At 38.9% G+C, this 21,091-nt stretch overlaps 4 protein-coding genes across 4 annotated transcripts; all 4 read left to right on the forward strand.

Moving 5' to 3' along the window:
* The first annotated feature begins 1,415 nt into the window (after positions 1-1,415).
* Positions 1,416-3,953, forward strand: ABCI18 (non-intrinsic ABC protein 4). Its single transcript, XM_087321019.1, has 3 exons — positions 1,416-2,128; positions 2,893-3,195; positions 3,565-3,953. Exons 1-3 carry the CDS (start codon positions 1,613-1,615, stop codon positions 3,628-3,630), a joined length of 885 nt encoding a protein of 294 aa, XP_087177145.1. The 5' UTR covers positions 1,416-1,612; the 3' UTR covers positions 3,631-3,953.
* Positions 3,954-7,051: 3,098 nt separating this feature from the next.
* Positions 7,052-10,065, forward strand: LOC147863312 (pentatricopeptide repeat-containing protein At4g39530-like). The gene has a single exon (XM_087321018.1). The coding sequence runs from the start codon at positions 7,081-7,083 to the stop codon at positions 9,127-9,129; it is 2,049 nt and encodes a 682-aa protein (XP_087177144.1). The 5' UTR covers positions 7,052-7,080; the 3' UTR covers positions 9,130-10,065.
* Positions 10,066-11,012: 947 nt separating this feature from the next.
* On the forward strand, positions 11,013-13,214 carry LOC147863313 (large ribosomal subunit protein eL38z/eL38y). The gene is made up of 3 exons (XM_087321897.1): positions 11,013-11,146; positions 11,509-11,692; positions 12,988-13,214. The coding sequence occupies exons 1-3, from the start codon at positions 11,144-11,146 to the stop codon at positions 13,008-13,010; spliced, it is 210 nt and encodes a 69-aa protein (XP_087178023.1). The 5' UTR covers positions 11,013-11,143; the 3' UTR covers positions 13,011-13,214.
* Positions 13,215-17,652: 4,438 nt separating this feature from the next.
* LOC147863314 (uncharacterized) lies at positions 17,653-20,328 on the forward strand. The gene has a single exon (XM_087321275.1). It carries the CDS (start codon positions 17,698-17,700, stop codon positions 19,969-19,971), a length of 2,274 nt encoding a protein of 757 aa, XP_087177401.1. The 5' UTR covers positions 17,653-17,697; the 3' UTR covers positions 19,972-20,328.
* Positions 20,329-21,091: the final 763 nt, after the last annotated feature.

Genomic DNA, 21,091 nt, shown 5'->3' on the forward strand with positions numbered 1-21,091 from the left:
CTATACCGGTGGCAACAATAGTGATTGGTCATCTCGAGGAGTAGCCAAAGCAATAGAGCGACGCCCATCTCTCCTTTTTTGTTTGCCCATATGTATGTGTCTTTGACCTTAGCTAAAGCCAAAGTGTCCCCAATGAAGGTGCGGGTTTGAATCCCACCTCTCATTACCATTCCTTTCTATTGTGAAAGCTCACTTTGGTGTGTAGATTACCAAATTGAAAAATTGGTCATAAACCTCATAGGACTGGCTCAAAGTTAGTATACCGGTTACTCAAAAGGTTGTGTTCAAAGTTTCTCCTACAAAATTAAGCAATACATAGATTCTTGCTTGGTGTTTGGTTTTTTTTGCCGAAAATTTTGTAATGATCCTTGTTCAATCTTGAAGTGCAAAGAACATAATTGCAACTCATTTCCCTAATACATGAAGGGGGGATTATTTCAAGTAGTTACATTCAATTCTAAAAGGCTTAAGTTTAAGATACAATAAAAGAAAACAACAAAGATCAACGCTATACAACGACAAATGTTGTTGTCGACAACTCCATATTTCGTCAAGGAACATCCAATTGAATATATTGTTTATGTTCATGGAGCAACACTAGTTGAGTCACATGGAGGCGCGATGGATGTGGGCACTGTTGCTGGTCATGATGTGGGGTTGAGCTTGCTACTCCGATTAGTCGAGGGAGGTGCAAGATGGGATTACTTACAAGATGGTGTAGGTGACAATGGTGGAGGGTGCGAGAGGATCTGTTAGGGGTATGCCCATAGTTTATCTCGTGGTAGTTTGTATCGCAGTATTCTACACACGAGAATAAAAGTGTGAAGGACTTGGGGTTCCCCAAAATATTAAAGATTGCCCCTCGAAAAACCCCACTTGCAAAAACAAACACCAACCCAAACATAAGAACCCACCACCAAATATCCCATGTGCACCCCAACGCTGCCGCCTCACAAATCGTTTCGATCCTATGACGAACATCACCATAACTGATCTCGTGGTAGTTAGTAGAGTAGCATTCTACACACAAGGATAAAAAGTGTTGAGGGTGCCGAATACTGCGATTAACCCTCACATTTTTTTTATCCTCAAGACTTGTAGAAGAATTGCGTTACAAACGACGACGAGATAAGTTATAGGCACGCTCGTAACAGGATCGAAAATGATTTGTGAGGTGGTAGAGTTTAGGGTTTAGGGTTTAGGGTTTAGGGTTTAGAGTTTGTGGGCACATATGTGAGGTGGTAGTGGCTTCGTATGTCTTGGGATGGTGTTTGTTGTTTACAACTTACAAGGTGGGGTTTTGCGAGGGGCAATCTTTGATATTTTGGAAAATCCCAGGAAGAGGAGGGGTATCGCCTGATATTTTGTAAAACCCCAATTCTTCTTCATTTTCTTCTTCTTCTTCTTCTTCTTCTTCCTCTGACTCGGACCCTGTCTCTGATTCTCTGTGTCGCGATCCATCCATCGATCCTCTGTCATCGCCATCGCCATCGCCATCGCCTCTTCCTTCGACGACCAGTCGCACCTCCTCCTATCCGATCCTTACTTCTTTGAGACCCCCCCCCCCCCCCCCCCCCCTTTCTTTGTTTCATATCGTTCGATCACCATCGCCATGTCCTCCCGAGTGCCTGCACCTACCGACGCAGACGACGACATCGAAGAAAGCCTCGAGCACACCCTGCTTGTGGTAAGGGAGGTCTCCGTCTTCAAGATCCCCCCCCGAAGCACCAGTGGGAGCTACAAGTGTGGGGAATGGCTTCAATCAGACAAGATCTGGACGGGTCGCCTCCGTGTTGTCTCCGTCAAAGACCTCTGTGAGATCCGCCTCGAAGATTCCAACACAGGTGTCCTCTTCGCCGCATGCCATGTCCATCCTGGAAAAAGAGATCTCTGTGTCGAGCCTGCCATGGACTCTTCGCGCTACTTTGTGCTCAGAATCGATGATGGGCATGGGAAGCATGCCTTCATTGGGCTTGGATTTGCAGAGAGAAATGAAGCTTTCGATTTCAATGTCGCTCTCTCTGATCATGAGAAGCATGTCCTGCATCGGAACAATATGTCAGATAGTAATCAGATGGAGAACAATGTGTCTCACGGTTCGATTCCTTCGTTAGATCTCCGACTGAAGGTAGGATTCTTTTTAGTCTTAGTTGGATTGTATATGTAAGAAAAGTTTGTTGTTTTGGATTTTTGTAACAATGTAAGGTGAGAAATGGTTCTAAGAATAAGAGAATAAGAGATCTAGATCGAACTGATTTCTCATGAAAGTAAAATATGAATTGCATACAAAGTAAGATATGTGAAAGAATAAGGGGGAACTGGCTTCCTGTGATGGCAAAATATGTATGCATTTCAGGTCTTCTAAAGAACAAATCTTGTGTCAGACTGTTGTGAATTGGATTAACCGTAGATCTCAGATTCAAAAGGAAGTGTAGGGTGAGAAATAACACCTAGAGGAAAGAATACTTCTTATTTTGGTTTTAGCAACAGTAGGGAGTGAGAAGCTGATCTGTGAATAAGCAAGTTGAGAACGTGATATGTCACAATTTGAACAATTTCCTGTATTTGAAATATGAAAAGGAGTCGTGCAACAGAAAGCTCCGTATCTTAGCAGCCAAAGCCTGTTTTTTGTGCTGTCTTCATGAAGGTGGTTATTTCATCCTGTGATATCTTTCCCTTACATCTTCATTTCTAAGTGCAAGGTCAGGATTCACATTCTTTTGTGATTGAATCCCTCATTCACATATCACAGCTCTTACAATTTTAGCAATTCTGCTGGGTTTTTTTATACATTTAGTCCTATAGTCAGCCAAAAAAATATAACCAGAAATAATTCATTATTTTTTTCTGCAAATAATTTCTTTAATGCGCACTGACTGGCTAGTTGGTTAGGAAGGTGAAACTATCAAGATAAATGTGAAGCCAAAGACGACTACATCCAATACTCGGATGATATCGAATGCAAATAGTGGTGAGGTTATTGGAAGCACCGGTCGAATGAAAGCACCATTGGCTCCTCCTCCAGGTGGTGGTCGACTCCGCTCTCCACTACCACCACCACCTAATGATACAAGAAGCCCTCAAACCAACAGAACAATTCCATCAAATATGTCACTATCAAAAACTCTACAGAAAACATCGGATGAAAGTAGTAGATCCACTGATGGTGCTTTTACGGATCTTTCCAAATTAGGGGTCAGTGCTAACCTAATGTCAAATTGCATGAATTTCAATCATTTTTATTTAGATAAAGCTTGGTTTCCTCTGTTTCTCCAAATGCCCCTAAGTTCTCATTATTTCCCCATTTGACCCTGGTCAAACTCTGAAAGAGAGAAAGAAGATGATTTGTGCATATAATTGCTCCAATAGCACATATAATTGAGAAACAGAGGATGTGTTGGTTGTATAAGATCGACAAATGACTGTGAGAGAAGTGGTTGAACTAGGGCATTTGGTAATCAATGAAAACTTAGGGGCATTAAATTATGAGGAGTCTCAGAGTTTTTCCTCTTTTTATTTTCACTGAATTTGATAGCTTACTTGTATAATTCTCTTGCACAACAGTTAAGTCTTCCATCTGGAACAGCATCGAACAACAATGGTCATGTTGGCGGTTGGGCAGCATTTTAACTTTGAAGAGTGCATTGATGCATTCAATTCTTTGTTTTGGCTTTATTATTATGCCTCTTTATCTTTAAACAGGTGGCATGATTCAGTTGGAAGGTTTTTCTTCTCCAGAGTTTGATTTGCACAATCTACAGTGATAAATAGATGCATCAAAAGCTTGTATTGGCCTTCAAGGAGCCCGTTACATCAATCTAATAAGCCACATACACTATGTATGTCTTTCTCTTACAGCTTCACTTTGTGCAACTCAAAATGTGTCTGGACAATAGACTGAATTTAATGCATAGACTGGATTCCAAAGAATATAAACTTTCTAATTTGTGTGAGTTGTGATATGAACTACATTTCATACAGCTTAATTAGATACTGAACTGAGCTCAATGTTGAGTTGAGTGTCCTCCTTCGCGATCAGAATTGATGATTATCTCCATTCAGTTTTTAGATGTTAAAAGTGTAATAACGATCTATGGGTTGCGTTGCATTCGTTTTGAAATGAATGTATTTCTTAATATGTTTGGACATGCACCAATCATGGTTTCAGTGGACTGTTGCATCCCATAGTCTACAAAGGACATTATCTCTATATATGGGCCAGCCTAAACCTAGGAAGATTGTTCTTGTATGTTGAGCATGCAAGAAGTTCTGTCTGTGCTGTTCATCCTCCACTAGGTTTTCATTACATACCTTGCATGTCTTGCAATCTATCCAATATTCCAAACTTGTTTTGGCATCCATGATCATGCATATTCTTGACTTTTCCAATACGCTTCTATATTGCTTGCATGGCCAATGCCTCTATGGGTTGAGTACTTGCTTGCACTACATGATAGGAGCTTGGGGGTTCAACGGTTAACCCTGCATAAGAAGAATCTTTGGATTTTCTCTGTGTCATTCCATGCATATGAGCAATCATGTTTTATCTTTAAGGAAAGACTTGCTTTATTGCTTGCTCATATGTCAATCTTGCCATGTCTAGTTGATCATTATTATGATTCAAACAAGGTAGAAACTTGCCCAACACTTCATTATTATGAATCAAACATGGTAGAAACCTGTCCAACTCTTCACTATTATGAATCAAACATGGTAGAAACCTGTTTGACACTTCCTAAATTCTATTTTTGTGTGAGGATGTACAAGTTTCTCTAGATGTTCATGGAATTTGAAACATTGATACATCCTATGGTTGGCTATATAAGTTCTATATTATTATTTAAGTGAGAGTTCTTACCCTTCAAAGAGAATCTTATTGGAAACTATTTTTTTGGTATGTTTTGGAAAATGCAATAAGCACATACATATTCAACTAGGCTTAGTATTGCAAGACTCGTCAACTATTCCTTCTTTGTGTTGGAGGATTTATCTTCCATTTTGTAGAGCTATGCAAATGTTTTACTTATGAACTGAGATATTTTTAGCTTTAATAACTTAGCTTATTTGCGAAGTCATTTCTGCCATTGTATTTGATAACTAGCTCAATGAGAGGATGACTCATATGCCTTAGTGTCGTATGTTTTAAGTAGCGTTCTATTTCCTTTACAATTAAGTAATATACGAAGGGAACACAAAAACAAGGCATCATTGGTAGCATATAATTACTAGAGGGATGGTTCACAAGCCTTTTTGAGCCCTTTCTATTATAATGTCACTAGGTGTGTGAAGTATTATTGTTTTCTTGCATAGCCAGTCAATAAGTAAAGGGAGCTAAAGAGAAGGCATCAATTGTGGCATAGCAACAAACATGGAGAGAGAATGTAGTGCAAGTGAAGAAATAAAGAGGGATAGGGAGTCTCATTGCCGAAGAGAGATGTGTGTGGTAGTTAGAGAGAAATTTAATTAAAGAATCTCAAGCCTTGCTCGAAATACAGAAATATAAGGGTATTCATGAACAACCCCACGTGTGGATCGGTTAACAACCCCATGTTTGTTCTCAACGCACCCCAAAATTTGTTTGAGATACACTTACCATGATGGGATCAAAACAATATAGTTATTATTGTTGAAAAAACTATTGACAAAGAGTTGAAACCTGAATCGATTTTCGAATACATCCAAAGGTAGCATATTAGTTCATTCTTGTAGTTCTCATTTTTCTCATTTGCAATTTATCAAGATGTAATGAAATTATGGATTTGACATTACTTATTGAATGTTGTCAAATCCAAGTGGTTAGGCTTTTGCTTTGGAATCTTAGTTTGCAAGTGGGAACTCTTATTTGTTTTTGCACTTAGCTTGATTTGAGTGAGTGATTGATCCATAATTTCCTCGCGACAAGAAAAAATCATTTATTTCTATTATACAAACTACAATGGAACATGCTAGAGTGTCAATCGACCATGTAAATTTATAGTGTCTGTCAAGTCTTGTGTGTAACATACCAAGTGTCATTTCAATAAACTAGGGGGTACATAAATTGACTCTATCAGATCAAGGTATTCTCACCAAATGCACCTCTTCATACTAGTCAAGTTATGCCTCTACATTGATCTAGTAGTTAGAGAGTGTGAACTGCCATGTACCCATTTGATCACAAGTTAGGCGAGAGTGATTGACAATCGCCTTCAATATGCTAACTTTGTGCTTGCTCAAAAGTACTAACTTGATGCAAAAGCTTAGTAATGCCTTACATAGCATAAGTGTTAGACACATATACCAAAACTTCCCCCTCACAAAGGTGACCTTTATGCTTCACTTACAAACATATTGTTACCATTAGGCTCGAAAGCTCTAGAGCTAGCTCTATTGAGTTCCCCTTCTCTTTGGTCTCAGACACTTTGTCCTTGGTACCAATGCCAATGTCTTCATGGCTGTGCTACGTAAGATGGGTACCTAACATCGGCATAAAAAAAATCGGATAGAAGAGATTCCTCTACAAAACCAACACATCGTAATGCTTCGTTCACATGCTTGATTTGTAATGTAATGTATTGTACTGTGATTAGCGTTAATTACGACAACCAACATCTGATTCATGAGGTCACGTACAATTATTAATGTGGTGATTTCCATTCTAGTGTGTGCTAATTGCAATAAGTGATATTGCAATTGATAGTTACGTTACTAATCAGAACAATTATAAGTTCAATTACAATGTTGAATGTGTTGGTATGAGAAGTGTAGGTGATGGAATTTACAAGACCCAAGGGATGTGGGCATTTCTGAAGATTCTCAAAAGCTTGGGCTTGAACCCCACAGAAATGTAAAATCATGTATATAGCTTGCCAGCCATGGCTGCCTCTGATCATCTGTCGTTCAGAGTATTACAGTGAAACAGTACAACAGTGATGATGGTGATGATGCTTGTGAATGTGATGATGCATTAAGGCTCAGAGAATTACAGTGAAAACGGAGATGATGATGGTCGTAATGGTGGTGAGGAATTAAGGCTCAGAGATTGAGAAAGAGAGAGGAAGGGAGAGGGATAGAGAGAATCTATGAATCGCCCAAGAAGCAATGGCGACGTCCTTTGTTGCTCCCACGACCACATTCTCTTGGAGCTTACTTCCTTGGAACCTGATTCTCAAAGAATCTGTTCAATACAGACAAGGACGAGATTCCATGGAGCTTTTCAATCAGATGCTATCACAGTGCTTTCTTCCTGATAAGGTAACTCTAATAACTCTTCTCTCTGCTTGCTCAAAATTCCCTGATGTAGCGCAAGGAAGGCGTTTCCATGCCATGATAAGAGGAAATGAATGGGAATCAGATGTTGTTGTAGCCACTTCTTTGCTCTCTATGTATTCTAAGGGTGGATACATTAAAGAAGCTTTGAAGATCTTCCATGGCATGCCTTTCAAGAATGTTGTAACATGGAATGCTATACTGAACTCTTTTCTTAGATATGGAAAGGTTGGATGTGTTTTCTGGTACTTTGGTCAGATGCAAGCACGTGCGATGAGACCGAATAGGGTCACCATCCTCACGCTTCTTGAGGCATGCTCAAATCCTTCAACTCATTCATGCTCGATTCAGTTACTTGATCCATGCACGAACAAGATGATCGATTCATACTCGAATCAGTTGATGGATTCATCCTTGGAAAATTTGAACAATCCATCCTCGAACAATATGATCGATCCATGCTTGAATCAGTTAATGGGTCCATGTTCAAACATGTTGATTGGATCGTGGTCGAACCAGTTAATTAGTCCTTTAGAAAACGAGTTCAGCAATCCATGCTCAGACAAGTTCATAGCCTCATGCTCGGAGAAGTTGATCGACTCATGCTCAAACCTGCTAAAACTTGAACAAGCCAGGCAGGTGCATGCCTGCATCATAAGGGAAAGTTTGGATACTGATGTGATCATCATGACATCTCTTATTAATATGTATGGAAAACTTGATAAATTTGAAGACGCGCATAGGATTTTCGGCATGTTAAAGGATCGTGATGCAGTTTTGTGGAGTTCCATGATTGCCCTAACAGCTAACCAAGGCTGTGGCAAAGAGGCATATGAACTCTATGAACAAATGAAACAAGAAGGTTCAATGCCAGATATAGTGACCTTTGTCAGTGTTCTCGATGCATATGCGTCCGAGACCAACCTAAGAGATGGAAAACATCTGCATGCGTCCATTGCACACATGGATTTGAAATTGGAAACTACTCTCTTAACATGTCTAATCAACATGTATGGCAAGTGCTCAGACATGGGGAATGCAAGGGATATGTTTGATGCTATATTTCAGCCCAGTGTGGTTTCATGGAATGCTGTGCTTGCTATTTATGCACATTGGGAGCAATATAAAGAAGCTTTGCAGACATTCAATGACCTACAACAAGTGTGCATTTTGCCTAATTCTGCAACATTTCCTAGCATTCTTGATGCTTGTGCTAACCATGCAAGCCTTTATGATGGAAAGAGGATAGACATACTGATTAGGAGTTCTGGTTTTGAGAATGATGTTGTTGTGGAGACTGCCCTTGTGAATATGTATGGTAAATGTGGAAACCTAGAAGTTGCTTGTGCCATTTTCGAAGAGATGGAAACTCGAAATGCTATTACTTGGACGGCTCTTATTGCTGCATTTGCCCAAAATGGTCAATATTCTAAGGCTATTCAACTCTTTGATCAAATGGAGCAAGAAGGCATTAAGCCTGATGCAGTCACATTTGTGACCATTCTTTCTGCTTGCAGACATGGTGGCTGTGTTGATGAAGCCCTGCAATGGCTGAACCTTATGAAGAAATATGCACTAACTCCTTGTGAAAAACACTATGAATGTGTAATTGATTTACTTGGAAAGGCTGGAAGGCTAGATGAAGCTGAAGATCTCATGAAAGAATTGCCATATATGCCCACAATCATGACCTGGACAGCGTTGCTACAATCGTGTATAAATCAAACTGATATAAACAGGGGGGAGCGTATCGCCGAAGGCATGTTCAAGATGGACTCAAGCGAACCCGCACCGTACCTAATTTTATCTAAAATCTACTCTGCAGTAGGAAGACATGGTGAGGCAGGAAAACTCATACATGCTATGAATCATAAAGGATAATGATAACACACCTCAAAATGCAGACAATGCCAAGTTATGATATATAAAAACCATACAATCAAGGAATGCTAAAATATAGCTGTATGGAAAAGGAATTCACATGAAGGTGTATGACCTTAGTTTATCATGATTATTCATGGCATGCACTTATGCTTACAAAACAATACTTTTCTATTCGAAATCGAAACTCACATTCAGATAACTTGACAATTCTCATTGTTTGTGATCTTTATATCAAGGCTCGGTTCCAAGAGCATGTCCGAAGGAAAAGGCTTGGACAAGAGAAGTGGTGCTCACTGCTGACATTGTGGACAAATGATTAAAATGTAAAAATGACACTCTCTAACTCCATGGCCAATGGCTACTTGCATAAGAATACATATGCAGTAAGGGCAGATGATCAGTTCAAGTGTTTTTTGGCTAAATAGATGTTATCAGGAACCCGAAGGTTGCGAAAATAGACAGACCTTCATAGTCTCTCCTTGTTGCAATATTCTCCAAGGATCATTATCTTACTACAAGTTTCCCAAAGACACTTATAACCTTATTGAACCACGACACATGATTTACCTCTTTGAACCACAACACATGATTTGCTATAAACACAAATGTCTAGGCATGGATGGGTGAACCTCGAAAAATGCTAGCATTCCTATTTTTGCACTCTCTTTGGGGGTTGTTGCTAGGAAGGCGTTTGCTTGCCTTCAAGAAGAAACTAACCTTCAAAGGAATACCATTTTGTGCACACTTTGGTGGGCCATAAGCTTGGATAATGGCCTCTAGGTGAAAGTTTGAACAATGAACAAATGTACTTTAACCTGAAGCAAGACATTACACCCAAAACTTGAATAACTTGGACATACTAGAATTACATTATTGATATTAGGGATTGTGTGTTCGTCTACCACAAGATTGAAATGAATAATCATTCTAGTATTCAAGGTATTGCCTAATGTAAATGGTTTTGGCTGAACTTTGACTTTGAACTTTGCATTAAAGGTCCTGTTAATCATTTAATACATAAAATCCATCCTTCCGTGACCACAACACGGGTTAATGTGGTTGAGAGTCTTGCACAAGTTTTGCCTTTGTTTTTTAATGGTGGGAAACCTCAAAAGTGGACCGAACTCCTACCAAGAATGTTTACAACTTAACATCATTAGATACATTGAAAACAAACCAAGGCATGTGAGTTTTCACCGATACCAATGCATTAGAGACATTGCAAACATAAAGAGATCATCCAAGGGAAATCCTATGTGATCAATATGGATAATGTGTTGATTGCCCTGTGGATTATGAATAGATAGAAGTTTCCATAAAGCTATGTATCAAGCCCACATAAAAGCGATGGCAATGGGCTCAAGGTCGCCTAAGAGATCGAAGGACTTTTGAAAATAATATCGAGCAAGGAGCCATGCACAAGAAAAGCATCGTTATGGGAACAAACAAGTTTGGAGTGGATGAAGAAGGCTTTCATCGACCTGTCCAAGCTTTAGCCAAAGTTGTTAGAGACAAAAAAAAATTCGATTTTACGTAACTGTCCGTGCGAATGTGCAAGATCCCAAAGTAGATAGACAGAAGCAAAGAGAGAAACAAGGGTTTTCCCCTTAGGCGAATTGGGCGCATCCAAGCTCATTCTTCAGTTCACTATTCCCACTGAATCAATGCACAACATTGTCGGAAAGACCCTAGCAATCAAGCGGACCATATCATGGCCATCCAATCTCATGTACGTACAAGAATTGGCCGATAGACAAGCAAAGAAACAAACCTACAAATAGACAGATAGACCCCCCCTTCGAGAGCCGTATGTATTTTCGAGAGAGACAAGACAAACATTGAAACCCAGGGGCCACATCCAGACATGCACACACACACGCACACACACACACAAGGAGGGCGTTTTGTCCGGACAAGTATGAAACGGACTGCCGAATAGGGTTTTATCATTTGCTGTGATCTCTGCAAACTGAGCTTCCCTTCTGCAGACCACACCTCGCCTGCAGCAGCCATGGTGAGCTCCTTCTCCTTCTCTTTCTCCTTCTCAATGCTTTTGTTCGCTTTTCTGTCTCCCTTTCCCTGTCTGGATTTCTGCTTATTTTTCTATCGATCAATCTATTCACCATCGTCATCGTCATTGTCATCTCTGTTATACATCTCCTTCTCTCTTGGTTTTCTGGATTCTATCCCTTCCTGCAGATCAGTGTAGTAATTTAATTGTCATCTCTGTCTGTATATCCGTTTTCTGATCTTTTCTGTCTGCAGATCAAGCCAATCATCATCCCCACTTCTCTCTATCTCTCGCTTATTGCTGAAGTTCTTTGTGTTATTTCCTTATGATTTTCCTTGTTTATTTATTTATTTTTACCCACGCAGCCGAAGCAGATCAACGAGATCAAGGACTTCCTCCTCACTGCGAGGCGAAAAGATGCCAGGTCCATCAAGATTAAACGAAGCAAAGAAGTGGTGAAGTTCAAGGTCAGATGCAAGAAGTATCTATATACCCTCTGCGTCTTTGATACCGATAAGGCTGATAAACTCAAGCAGTCCCTTCCTCCGGGTATGTTTTCTTTCCTCTCTTCTTACAGTGCACTCGTTTAGCAACAGCTACAGAAAGATCAAAAGATGATTTCTGATTTTAAAAATTCTTTTAGGATTTTTGTTCTAAGAAAAACTTTTAAGAATCCTCATGAATCCATTTTGAAAGTTACTGTAGTATATGGGAAGTTCCTCTTGTTTCGGATATTTTACATGCCATTGTTATACTGTTGATTCTAGAAATATGCGGTTGAAATATGCTTTTTTCAGTCTTTTCTTTTTGTGTTTGGCATCGTGCAATACTAGCGTAGAGGAAGATGAAAATATTTACTGCATTTTAGTAACAGACCTATACTTCATTTACCCAGAGAAATATGAAGAAAGTGTTCCCTTCACACTTTCATCGTTTTTAAGCGCAGTATAGAGAAGGCTTTACTGGCATCTTTCTTTCGAGAAAGACAATTAGTACTTCGACAATTCTTATTTTTGTCCCTTTTTAGTCATGCTGCGTAGAATCAGAGTTATGGGTACCACTCACTTTTCTTAATGGGTGCCATTGCTGACATTGTCTTGTAGTATCTACCCTCACTCAACTAGTCTATGAACTGGGTTTGGAAACTATATTGGAATATAGAGAAACTTTTCTTCTCCACACTTCTGTTGTATTACGCCTAGAACACAGACCAAACCTGCAGTTTGCCAGTTTTGACACCTGTACTATTGGCCACACATTAATAAAACTTATCCACAAATATTGATCAGAATGACGTTTGATAGACTTATTCCAGAGAAACAGGCTAAAAGAATTAAGTTTGCAGGAGTTTTGCTTAGCTATGTGATTGTGCTATGCTACAAATCCAACATGAACATAGTGAAAACTGCTGTGGAATCTAGAAGAAAGTCCCAACTCTGGGAACTTTTCTTGCATATTGGTTCTAGAGAAACAGGCTCAATTATGTGTCCTCTTTAGTGCAGGCTTTTTACTTCTTTTTTATGTTTGGATTGGATTCAACTTCAATTAGTGGGCTCTAGGATTTTGTTTGCATATATTGATAATTTTCATATCTTTTATATATGATGCTCAACTCAATGTTCACTTTAGTGTCTGTTGCATTGCAATATATAGCAATACATAGGATTTTGTTTGCATATATTGATAATTATCATATCTTTTATATATGATGCTCAACTCAATGTACACTTTAGTGTCTGTTGCATTGCAATATATAGCAATACATTTGATAACCACATTTATAGTACAGCATGCGATACCTCATTTGATAACTTCTATAACCTATTTGTTTTCATTGTGTGCAGGTTTGAGTGTTCAGGATTTGTAGTGATGATGCCAATCAGCATCAACGGAAGTAGAGTGGAACCTTGTGAGAGTTAGAAATGTGTATACTCTTCGGCATTGTTATGACTGCAATCCTGATGAGTGCTTTTATGTCAGATGTGAGGGAAACTAACTGTACAATTTGCTTTTGAAATATGAAAAGGGGAAGCATATTGTGAGTTTTTTAACTTAAAAACAGTTCTCAGAAGCTTTTGGTTGCAATTGTTTTAAGCTTAGAGCCCCAATTTTCTATTTTGTGTTATTATTTTGCTTAATTTGTCTGGTATGTATTTCTGTCTCAAGTATATTTTTCCTGATTTTTCGAGCAAGGAGAAAAGGGCAGGTTGAGTTTGTTCATATTCCATTGATTTTATAGAAGAGATGTAAACAAGCTGTATTGTGTGGATAACTTGCATTTGTTGCAATGTGGCTTCTTATGGCATCATGTAGCCAGTCTTACATACTCTTGGCAGAATCTTAATCTCCTTGGGGCTTTTACTACAGTGGTTGTTCATCTTGATGTATTTCTAAGATTTATATGGTTTCTAACGAGTTGTTTATGGATAGTGGTTAAGAGCGTGTATAATAGTGTATTGTGGTTAGTAATGTTTTATTTCATATCATAATGACCTTATATATGGTTTCTAACGATTTGTTTATTGATAGTGATTAAGAGTGTGATGGTGTATTGTAGCTAGTAATGTTTTATTTCCTAATGATCTGATGTTGGAATTGTGTGGAATCTGAAAGCATTGTTTTTGAACTGATTAGATGGTATAATAGTGTATTGGGAACCAGTAATGTTTTATTTCCTTATTACCTATTGTTGGAATTGTGTGAAACGTGATTGATTTCTACATGACCTTACAGGGTATATAAAACCCTAAACACACAGTAATACTGTTGTCTACATGTTAATACCAGTGTAAATTGCAAACAGATTTTAAACACAGTGATACCATTGTCTGTGCAAGCTGCAATCTTCTTGAAGAAGTTAGTGAGGGCAAGTCAGCTTCAAGGATATTGATGTGCATATAAATGTTTAATATGAATTCATCCTACATCCGTGCCTTTAATTTCAGGAACCAATTAGGGTTACAAATGTTTCGTTTGTCAGTTCTCTTGTTTTGTATTACTGGGTTACTATGGAAGCTATTGAATCAAGCTAATTTTTAGTCATCGACTTGTTTGGGATTATTGACTTGTGGATTGAAATTTGTACACTGCTTGTATACTATAATCAACCTATGGCCCCTGAGTTCTTGGATGGCTGTTCACAAATTTGTATGTGGTCATATTGGAGGAAGTCACCAAGATATTCAGTGCGAATGTAAATATTAACTTGTTGAGAAATGAATCAAGTTTCATACACTGATCCTTTTGTCAATGAAGCCAGGACGCTTAGTAACATGGAGATCTAGAATTTTTTGTAATTGAAGGTAGGAGGCTAAGTAAGATGGAGGTCTAGAATTGTATTGGGCAACAATGCATTATGCCTAACGGGAATGATTGTGGAAAGAACGTGATTGACCTTTCAGGACAAGGGCCATTTACGCATGATGCATACATTATGATTCATGAACGTAAAATGATTTGGTAAATAGGATTGTAGGTCAAAACCAAATAAACAAAAAGATCTCTAATGGATTGTAAAATGAACGAATAATATGTAAAAGCATTAATTAGTTCACTATCAGTTTTATTTTTGTCTTATAGAAGTATTAACATGTTTTCAAAAAATGCCACGAGGGTATGGGATTGCGAAAGATGCAATGAATCAAAACCAGTTGGTCTATTGTGCAACATTAATGGTATTTTAGTTTAGTTAATTGTTCAAGTTTCCTTTTGATGAGTGAGAAGATGAGAAATGTCAATGAAATATTAAGGTTGTTTCATGCTACCTATTAGAAACAGATCATGTCTTTTAATGATTGATGTGTAGTAGCAACCGGAAAGAGTTCAACATGTCAGCAGGATCCACTAAATCTTTGCAAAGTCTATATATTTTGCTATTGTTGGGCTAGGTTGAGTTGATCCTCATACGAGTTCTTCAACAAAGTTATTCAAGTTAGGTTGAAAGGAGCATGCAAGTTAGGGATCAATTTGCGAGAATGGTGAGGGTCAGTGATGACATGAGGATTGATTTATCAGCATTTGGGGTATCCATTAGGTGTTTACGTTGCAAATGTTCAATTGATTGAATGGATTGGTGGTAAATTGAAGGACAAATTTATGTATTGGAAGTCTCAATTATGACCGTTTGATATATGGCTCAAAGTGGTGCAACGTTTCTTGATACCCATGGTATTAAATTTTTTACCGTTACTTCCTTGGACTATGAAAGCATTACAAATATGGTTGCAACCTCTCTCAGTTCATGTTGTTGTGGAAGGGAGAAATGATGGGATTTAATGGGACTATTTCGCTACTCCCGAATGGTTAGGTAGTGCAACAACCATTTGATGGCTCGTCGATTTGCATTATTACGATATATGTGTCAACAAGATCAACCATGGATATCAATGATGCAATATTTTGTTGAGCATGAAGGATTGGTGAATGGGAAAACAAAGAAGCATCGTGGTGCCCATTACTCAATGGATGTATTCCTCTAAAGATTCAATATTTTGTATGTGGACAACAGTTAGTAAGGTCACGACAAGATGCATTATCGTTTTTTGAGTGACCACCATCAAGTGATCGAGAATTTTGCAATTTATGACAAAAGGATTTGCTCGTTTCTTCTCGAGTGTTGTCTTGGCATGGAAAAGAGAAGCTGAGATCTCAATTCAATCGTTTATTTTGATTGGGGGTTGTACAATTGGGAGATGTGGTTGATAATAAATCTCAAAGGTTGGCGGAATTTGAAGATGCCAAATGATGGTTATGTATTCCCCCAAACGATTTTTAAACCATCTTTAAACGGTTTGGCAATTTGGTTCGGTTTGGGCTTGAGCTTCCCTAACTAGTTTGAGCTCAGTTGGGATGGCTCAAGCTGATTAAATCTTTAGGAACTAGTTTAGCCAAACCGGTTTCCAAGCCAGTTAAGATTTAATTAGCTTGGCCAAACGAGTTCCTAAACCCGTTTAGGCTTAGCTAGTTTGGCCTTGTCCAAACTAAATCGGTTTAGGAACTGGTTCAGTTTAGGTTTGGAAACTCCCAAACCGGTTGAGGCTTAACCGGTTTGGGTTGGACAAGGCCAAATCTGTTAAGCCGAAACCAACCGTTGCCGATTCCTTGTAACAAGTTGGATTTTACATATAATTAATATAATTGTGTGCTTTTACCAAAAAAGAAAGAGATAGAGAGAGGGAGAGAGGCTACGTGTTCTTGGTTACCTCATGGCAAGAAGCACTCTTGTTATGTGTATGGAAACCATCATCTAGTAGAGAGCATTGTAATTCTTTGCAAAAAGAGTTACTTGTGTCTTCTCGGTTATTATGTTGGTCAGGAAAGGAGAGATTACACTCTCAATTTAATCGTTTGTTTCGTTTGGGGGTCAAAGAGGTGGGAGATATAGTTGAGGCTCCATCTCAAAGAATTTTGGAGTTTGTTGAAGCACGACAATTATTACGCATTCCGCCTAATTATGGGTTTATTTGGCAACAACTACGAAATATTCCATTGATGCAAGGTCCCTTACCTCTACAAACAGGAGAACAAACGTGGATTAATTGGTGTTTAAAGGGTCAAACATCGTTGTTACAGGTGACTACTAATCTTTTGTATCATTGCTCTGTTGAGTCTCTTGGATGGTTATAATCTAAGGCTGAAGAAGAATGGAGATTACACAAATCTGATCATGGGTGGTGGCAAATCTTACAACGTAGTTGGCATTCTAAATTGCCACTTATAGCAAAGGTCTTCATTTGGAGAGTTTTGATTGGAGGATTGCCTTTGGGATTAGCTCTACAGCGTAGTGGACTAGCAACGGGTAATTGCTTTTTTTGCACTGTTCAAATGGAAGATAGTACTCATCGATTTATATAATGCCCGATTGCTTCTTAGATTTGGAGTTACATTTCTCAAATTTGGCAAGTTTTATCACGGTGTTATTTGACCCCTAGACAATGGGCGTTTGCACAATTTACACAGGTTGACCCAAAGTCAGAAATGGAGATTGTTTTTCTATTTTTGAGATATTGGGGATTGCGTCATAATTGGAATATGCGCAACGTTTTTGTATTTGATGGTAGACATAGAGTGAAAGCATATCTACGAAAGTTGAAGGGAGCACTAATGCGGCAATTTTCTTTATTGGAGCAAGTGGAAATCCTTTCCTCGGTGGAATGTTCGGCTTGCCTATTGGCAATTTCAACATGTTCCATTACCCATGTAGTGTAGTGTAGTTATTAGGTGACCATACTTCATGGTCACACCCATTATAAGTAGTGTTTTTTACACACATTTATTAATATAATTATATGTTTTCACCCAAAAAAAAAGAAAAAAAGAGGCTACGTGTTGAGGACTCGGAAACTAAGACTAAATGTGTAACTTACCATGGCCCACAGTGTGAAACCGGACAACTCCAAAACAGTGTGTTGGGCGGACACCAGGTGTGAAAGCGCTGAGTAGACACACAGAAGGTTTCGAGCTTTGTCTGCAGAACAGGGTCCCCTGCTCCCCCCTGCTAAACCCTAATTTTCCTCTTTGTGCAGTCGCAGTCCTGTCTCTTATCATCAGGCTTCATGCGTCCTTCAAGCCGAAGGGCTGCTGACCAATCCATCCGACCTCAAGGATACATCCAATCCTCTTCTTCTCCATCTCACACTGCCAGTGCGCCGAAGAAGAAGGGGTTTTGCTATAACATTAATAATGATGATGACGATGATGGCGATGAAGAGCATGACTATGAATATGAATATGTGGAAAGGAATGCTGTGGTTCCTGATGACCATCGTAACGTCACGCCTTTCGTTGATGATATGCAAATAAATTGGAAAGGCTCATTTGATTGTGAAGGTGATGTACAGTTAAGGCCTAAAGAGAGGTCGGTATTTGTTGGCTGCATTCCGGAGGGTATTGAGAATATAGATGAAGTGTTACACGGTTTGATGGATGCTTTTCTTGAGCGATTCGATTTTGCTCCCCTTGAAGTAGGCGATATTCTAGCAGTGAGAATCGTCAAAGATTTTGCTTTCTTAGAGCTAGCTTCAGATAAAGTGGTGCAGATTGTATTGGCTGCCAATCAGCTTGATGTATTTGAATGGGGAATCAGTGGTTTCCATTTCAATATAGAAGGATGCAAGGGGACATATTCCTCAGTCCGGCCTCTTGTGGAATATGTACCATTAAGGCCCGCAAGAGTCATTTTTGTTGGTAATGTACCTAAGCCACATTGGAAGAGAGACTATATAGAAGAGGCTTTCTCCACAATTCTATGGGGATCTGATGGGAAAACTGATATGAAGCCTGTGGTGTCAGTTTACCTTCTTCCTGAATCTTCTGATGCTTATGTGGAGCTGGCTACAGAATACATTGCTGATGCACTTATATATAAATGCACCAAGAATAACCAGCTTTTGAAAGACATTGGTGAAGATGTGTTCATTTGTCGTGATGCTAATTCTCCGCCAATGATGTCCAGGCACAAAATTGATATATGCCCACAAAGGTCACTCTTTATTGGGGTTTCGGTTCGGGATGAGTATTTCAAGATTGATCATGTCCGGAGGGTTTTTGATGATATTTTACCCCTGATATCAAGGAAGATCAACCGATATGCCTATTTAGAGTACATATCAGTTCAACCTGGGAAGGATTATGCATTCTTTCAATTTAACTCTGAGATGGTTGTTGATGCTATCATGGATGAATATGTTGAAAACACACAAATTTTTGTTTGCAAGAATTCTCCCATTCCTCTCACATACATAATGTTGAGGCCTCCAGAGTATATACGTCCTGGAGCAAGGTATAATTCGTCCGAAACTCTGGAAAGGCATTCTAGTGGCTTGGATTCTAGGGTTAGAGGCCAACAGAAACCAGCATATCATTCGACAACAGATAGGACACTAGCAATTGCAAAGAAGCAAGGCCACATCAGAATGCATGGAGAGCACCCTAGATCTCTTGCGCAAAATTGCCGCAAATATGTTGATGAACCTGCAAAGAAGCCAGATTGCATCATTTCTATAGGTGCTTCGCCACCCCCTGCTGCAATGTGGAATGGGCCAGGAGCGTCTTCGTCTGATCCAGATTCACTTGTAGTCATTGAAGGTCTTCCAAAAGGGTACAGATATAAATTGCTTCGGGGAGCCTTGAATGAATTGTTTGAAAGGGCACTTTCAAATACTGGCCTTCTGGAGGTTGGGATGCTAGTAGTGGGTTATCTTGACCGTGATGATGGTTTGGATATTGTGGCATGTTTGCCTAATGCTGATTTTGCATATGCTTTGCTTTCATTGCAAACTACATTCATTGTATGTGGACATGAGATAAGGTTATCGCCAAAGGACCGGAGGAAGAAACTTAGTGGTAGGCCCAAACCCACAGCTATGCCATGGGTGCAAGATGAGCTGTTGGCTTCATCAGATGAAGAAACTGGATTTGATGGAACAGATTCATTTCACACCACCGCACCTGAAGAATGGAATGACTCAGTATTCTCTCATGAAAGAAAGAGATGCTTCTCTGAAAATGTAAATGTTTATATTTCAGGAAGAACTAGAAACCTAAGAAGGAAGTTTGGAAGTTCAGGTTCAGATGTACGGCATAAGAATCAACGTGTTTCACCAATGGATAAAGAAGGGTTTCATGGTCATGAAAGGGACCAGGATTTCAATGTGTATCATTCTTCTCGAACTAATGAAGGTCTGTATTGGGATGATAATAACTCAAGTGGTGGCACACATCGGGGTCTTAAAAGGGCAGGGTTTTTGAATTTTGATAACAGTAAAGCTATGATGAAAGGTAGAGAGGATGGAAGGGGTTTCAAAAGAGGAATTAGGAGGCATAATTAATGTCCCTTATGGTTGATTGAGGCTGTACTATTCCTCTTTTGCCCGATCAAACTTAATGCATACATATGACAGTTTTTCTAGCATTGCAAGGCGAATCATGATTCAAACAGTTCCTATCTTTTCTTAGATGTTTCATCTCTTGTGCAGACATAATATGCTGTAGATGGGCAAAAGTACTATATAATTATTTCCATAAAGCCTCTTTGGCATGCTAGTTTATGTACATTTATGTATCAAATTTGACAAACATCACACTGAAGTGACTTCACAGGTATGTGCAGCAAGCTGGTTCATAATATTTTCTAGTTGTAATTTTAATGGTGAATGTCATGGTGTGAAATAACACCCACTTTATTAGCCTCCATGGATGGGCGAAAATCTGCATTCACTATAACATGACTGCAGCGTAGCAATTCAAAGCCCATTAATTGCAGATGTACCCTCGATGGAATGTGCATGGCTTGGATGATAAAAGCATAGGAAATTCTTTTGATTACCTTTTCCTACTTGTTGCAAATATTATTTGTACATTGTCGGCTAAGAACACATTTTCACTTGAACCGAGTGGATGGTATTGTGTATATGCAAAACAAAGGCATGTTTTGATATACTTTGCCCTTGTTGCTTGTGTATCGAAACCATTCAGGTTCGATTTACCCTCATCCAGAAGCAACAAATATGGCAAAATAAATAGGAGAAAAAGGGGGTCCATAAAAGAAAGGATGAGCACAATACGCATAACAATGGTTCAAACCATTCCCGAGCTAACCATAAAACATTTTTGTTTTTGCAATTATTTTGACATATTATATTTGACTTGATTTCTATTTTGTGTGAAATTCAAACACACTGTCTTATCTTTCCAGTGTGAGTACATTGTGCTAGATATTTCCAGTAAGGTCTGATAAGTCTACTATTTATGTGAAGTGAGATTCATTGACAATGCTGTTCTTTTACTCTTTCGTAATCGGTCAGGCAGGTTCACAGTATGGAATATATCAAATTAAAGACAACAGTAAGATTTTAAACTCTGCTGATTTACTTAAGTCTTTTATGTGGTATTTGGTTGCAAATGAGCATTTCCATAGACCCAATGTTGATCCTCACAAACAATTGTTAT

This window comes from Azolla caroliniana, unplaced genomic scaffold (genome assembly GCF_043228905.1).
Source record: "Azolla caroliniana isolate FFs.n. ecotype wild unplaced genomic scaffold, voAzoCaro1.0.p SCAF_6, whole genome shotgun sequence".
NCBI classification, from domain to species: domain Eukaryota; kingdom Viridiplantae; phylum Streptophyta; class Polypodiopsida; order Salviniales; family Salviniaceae; genus Azolla; species Azolla caroliniana.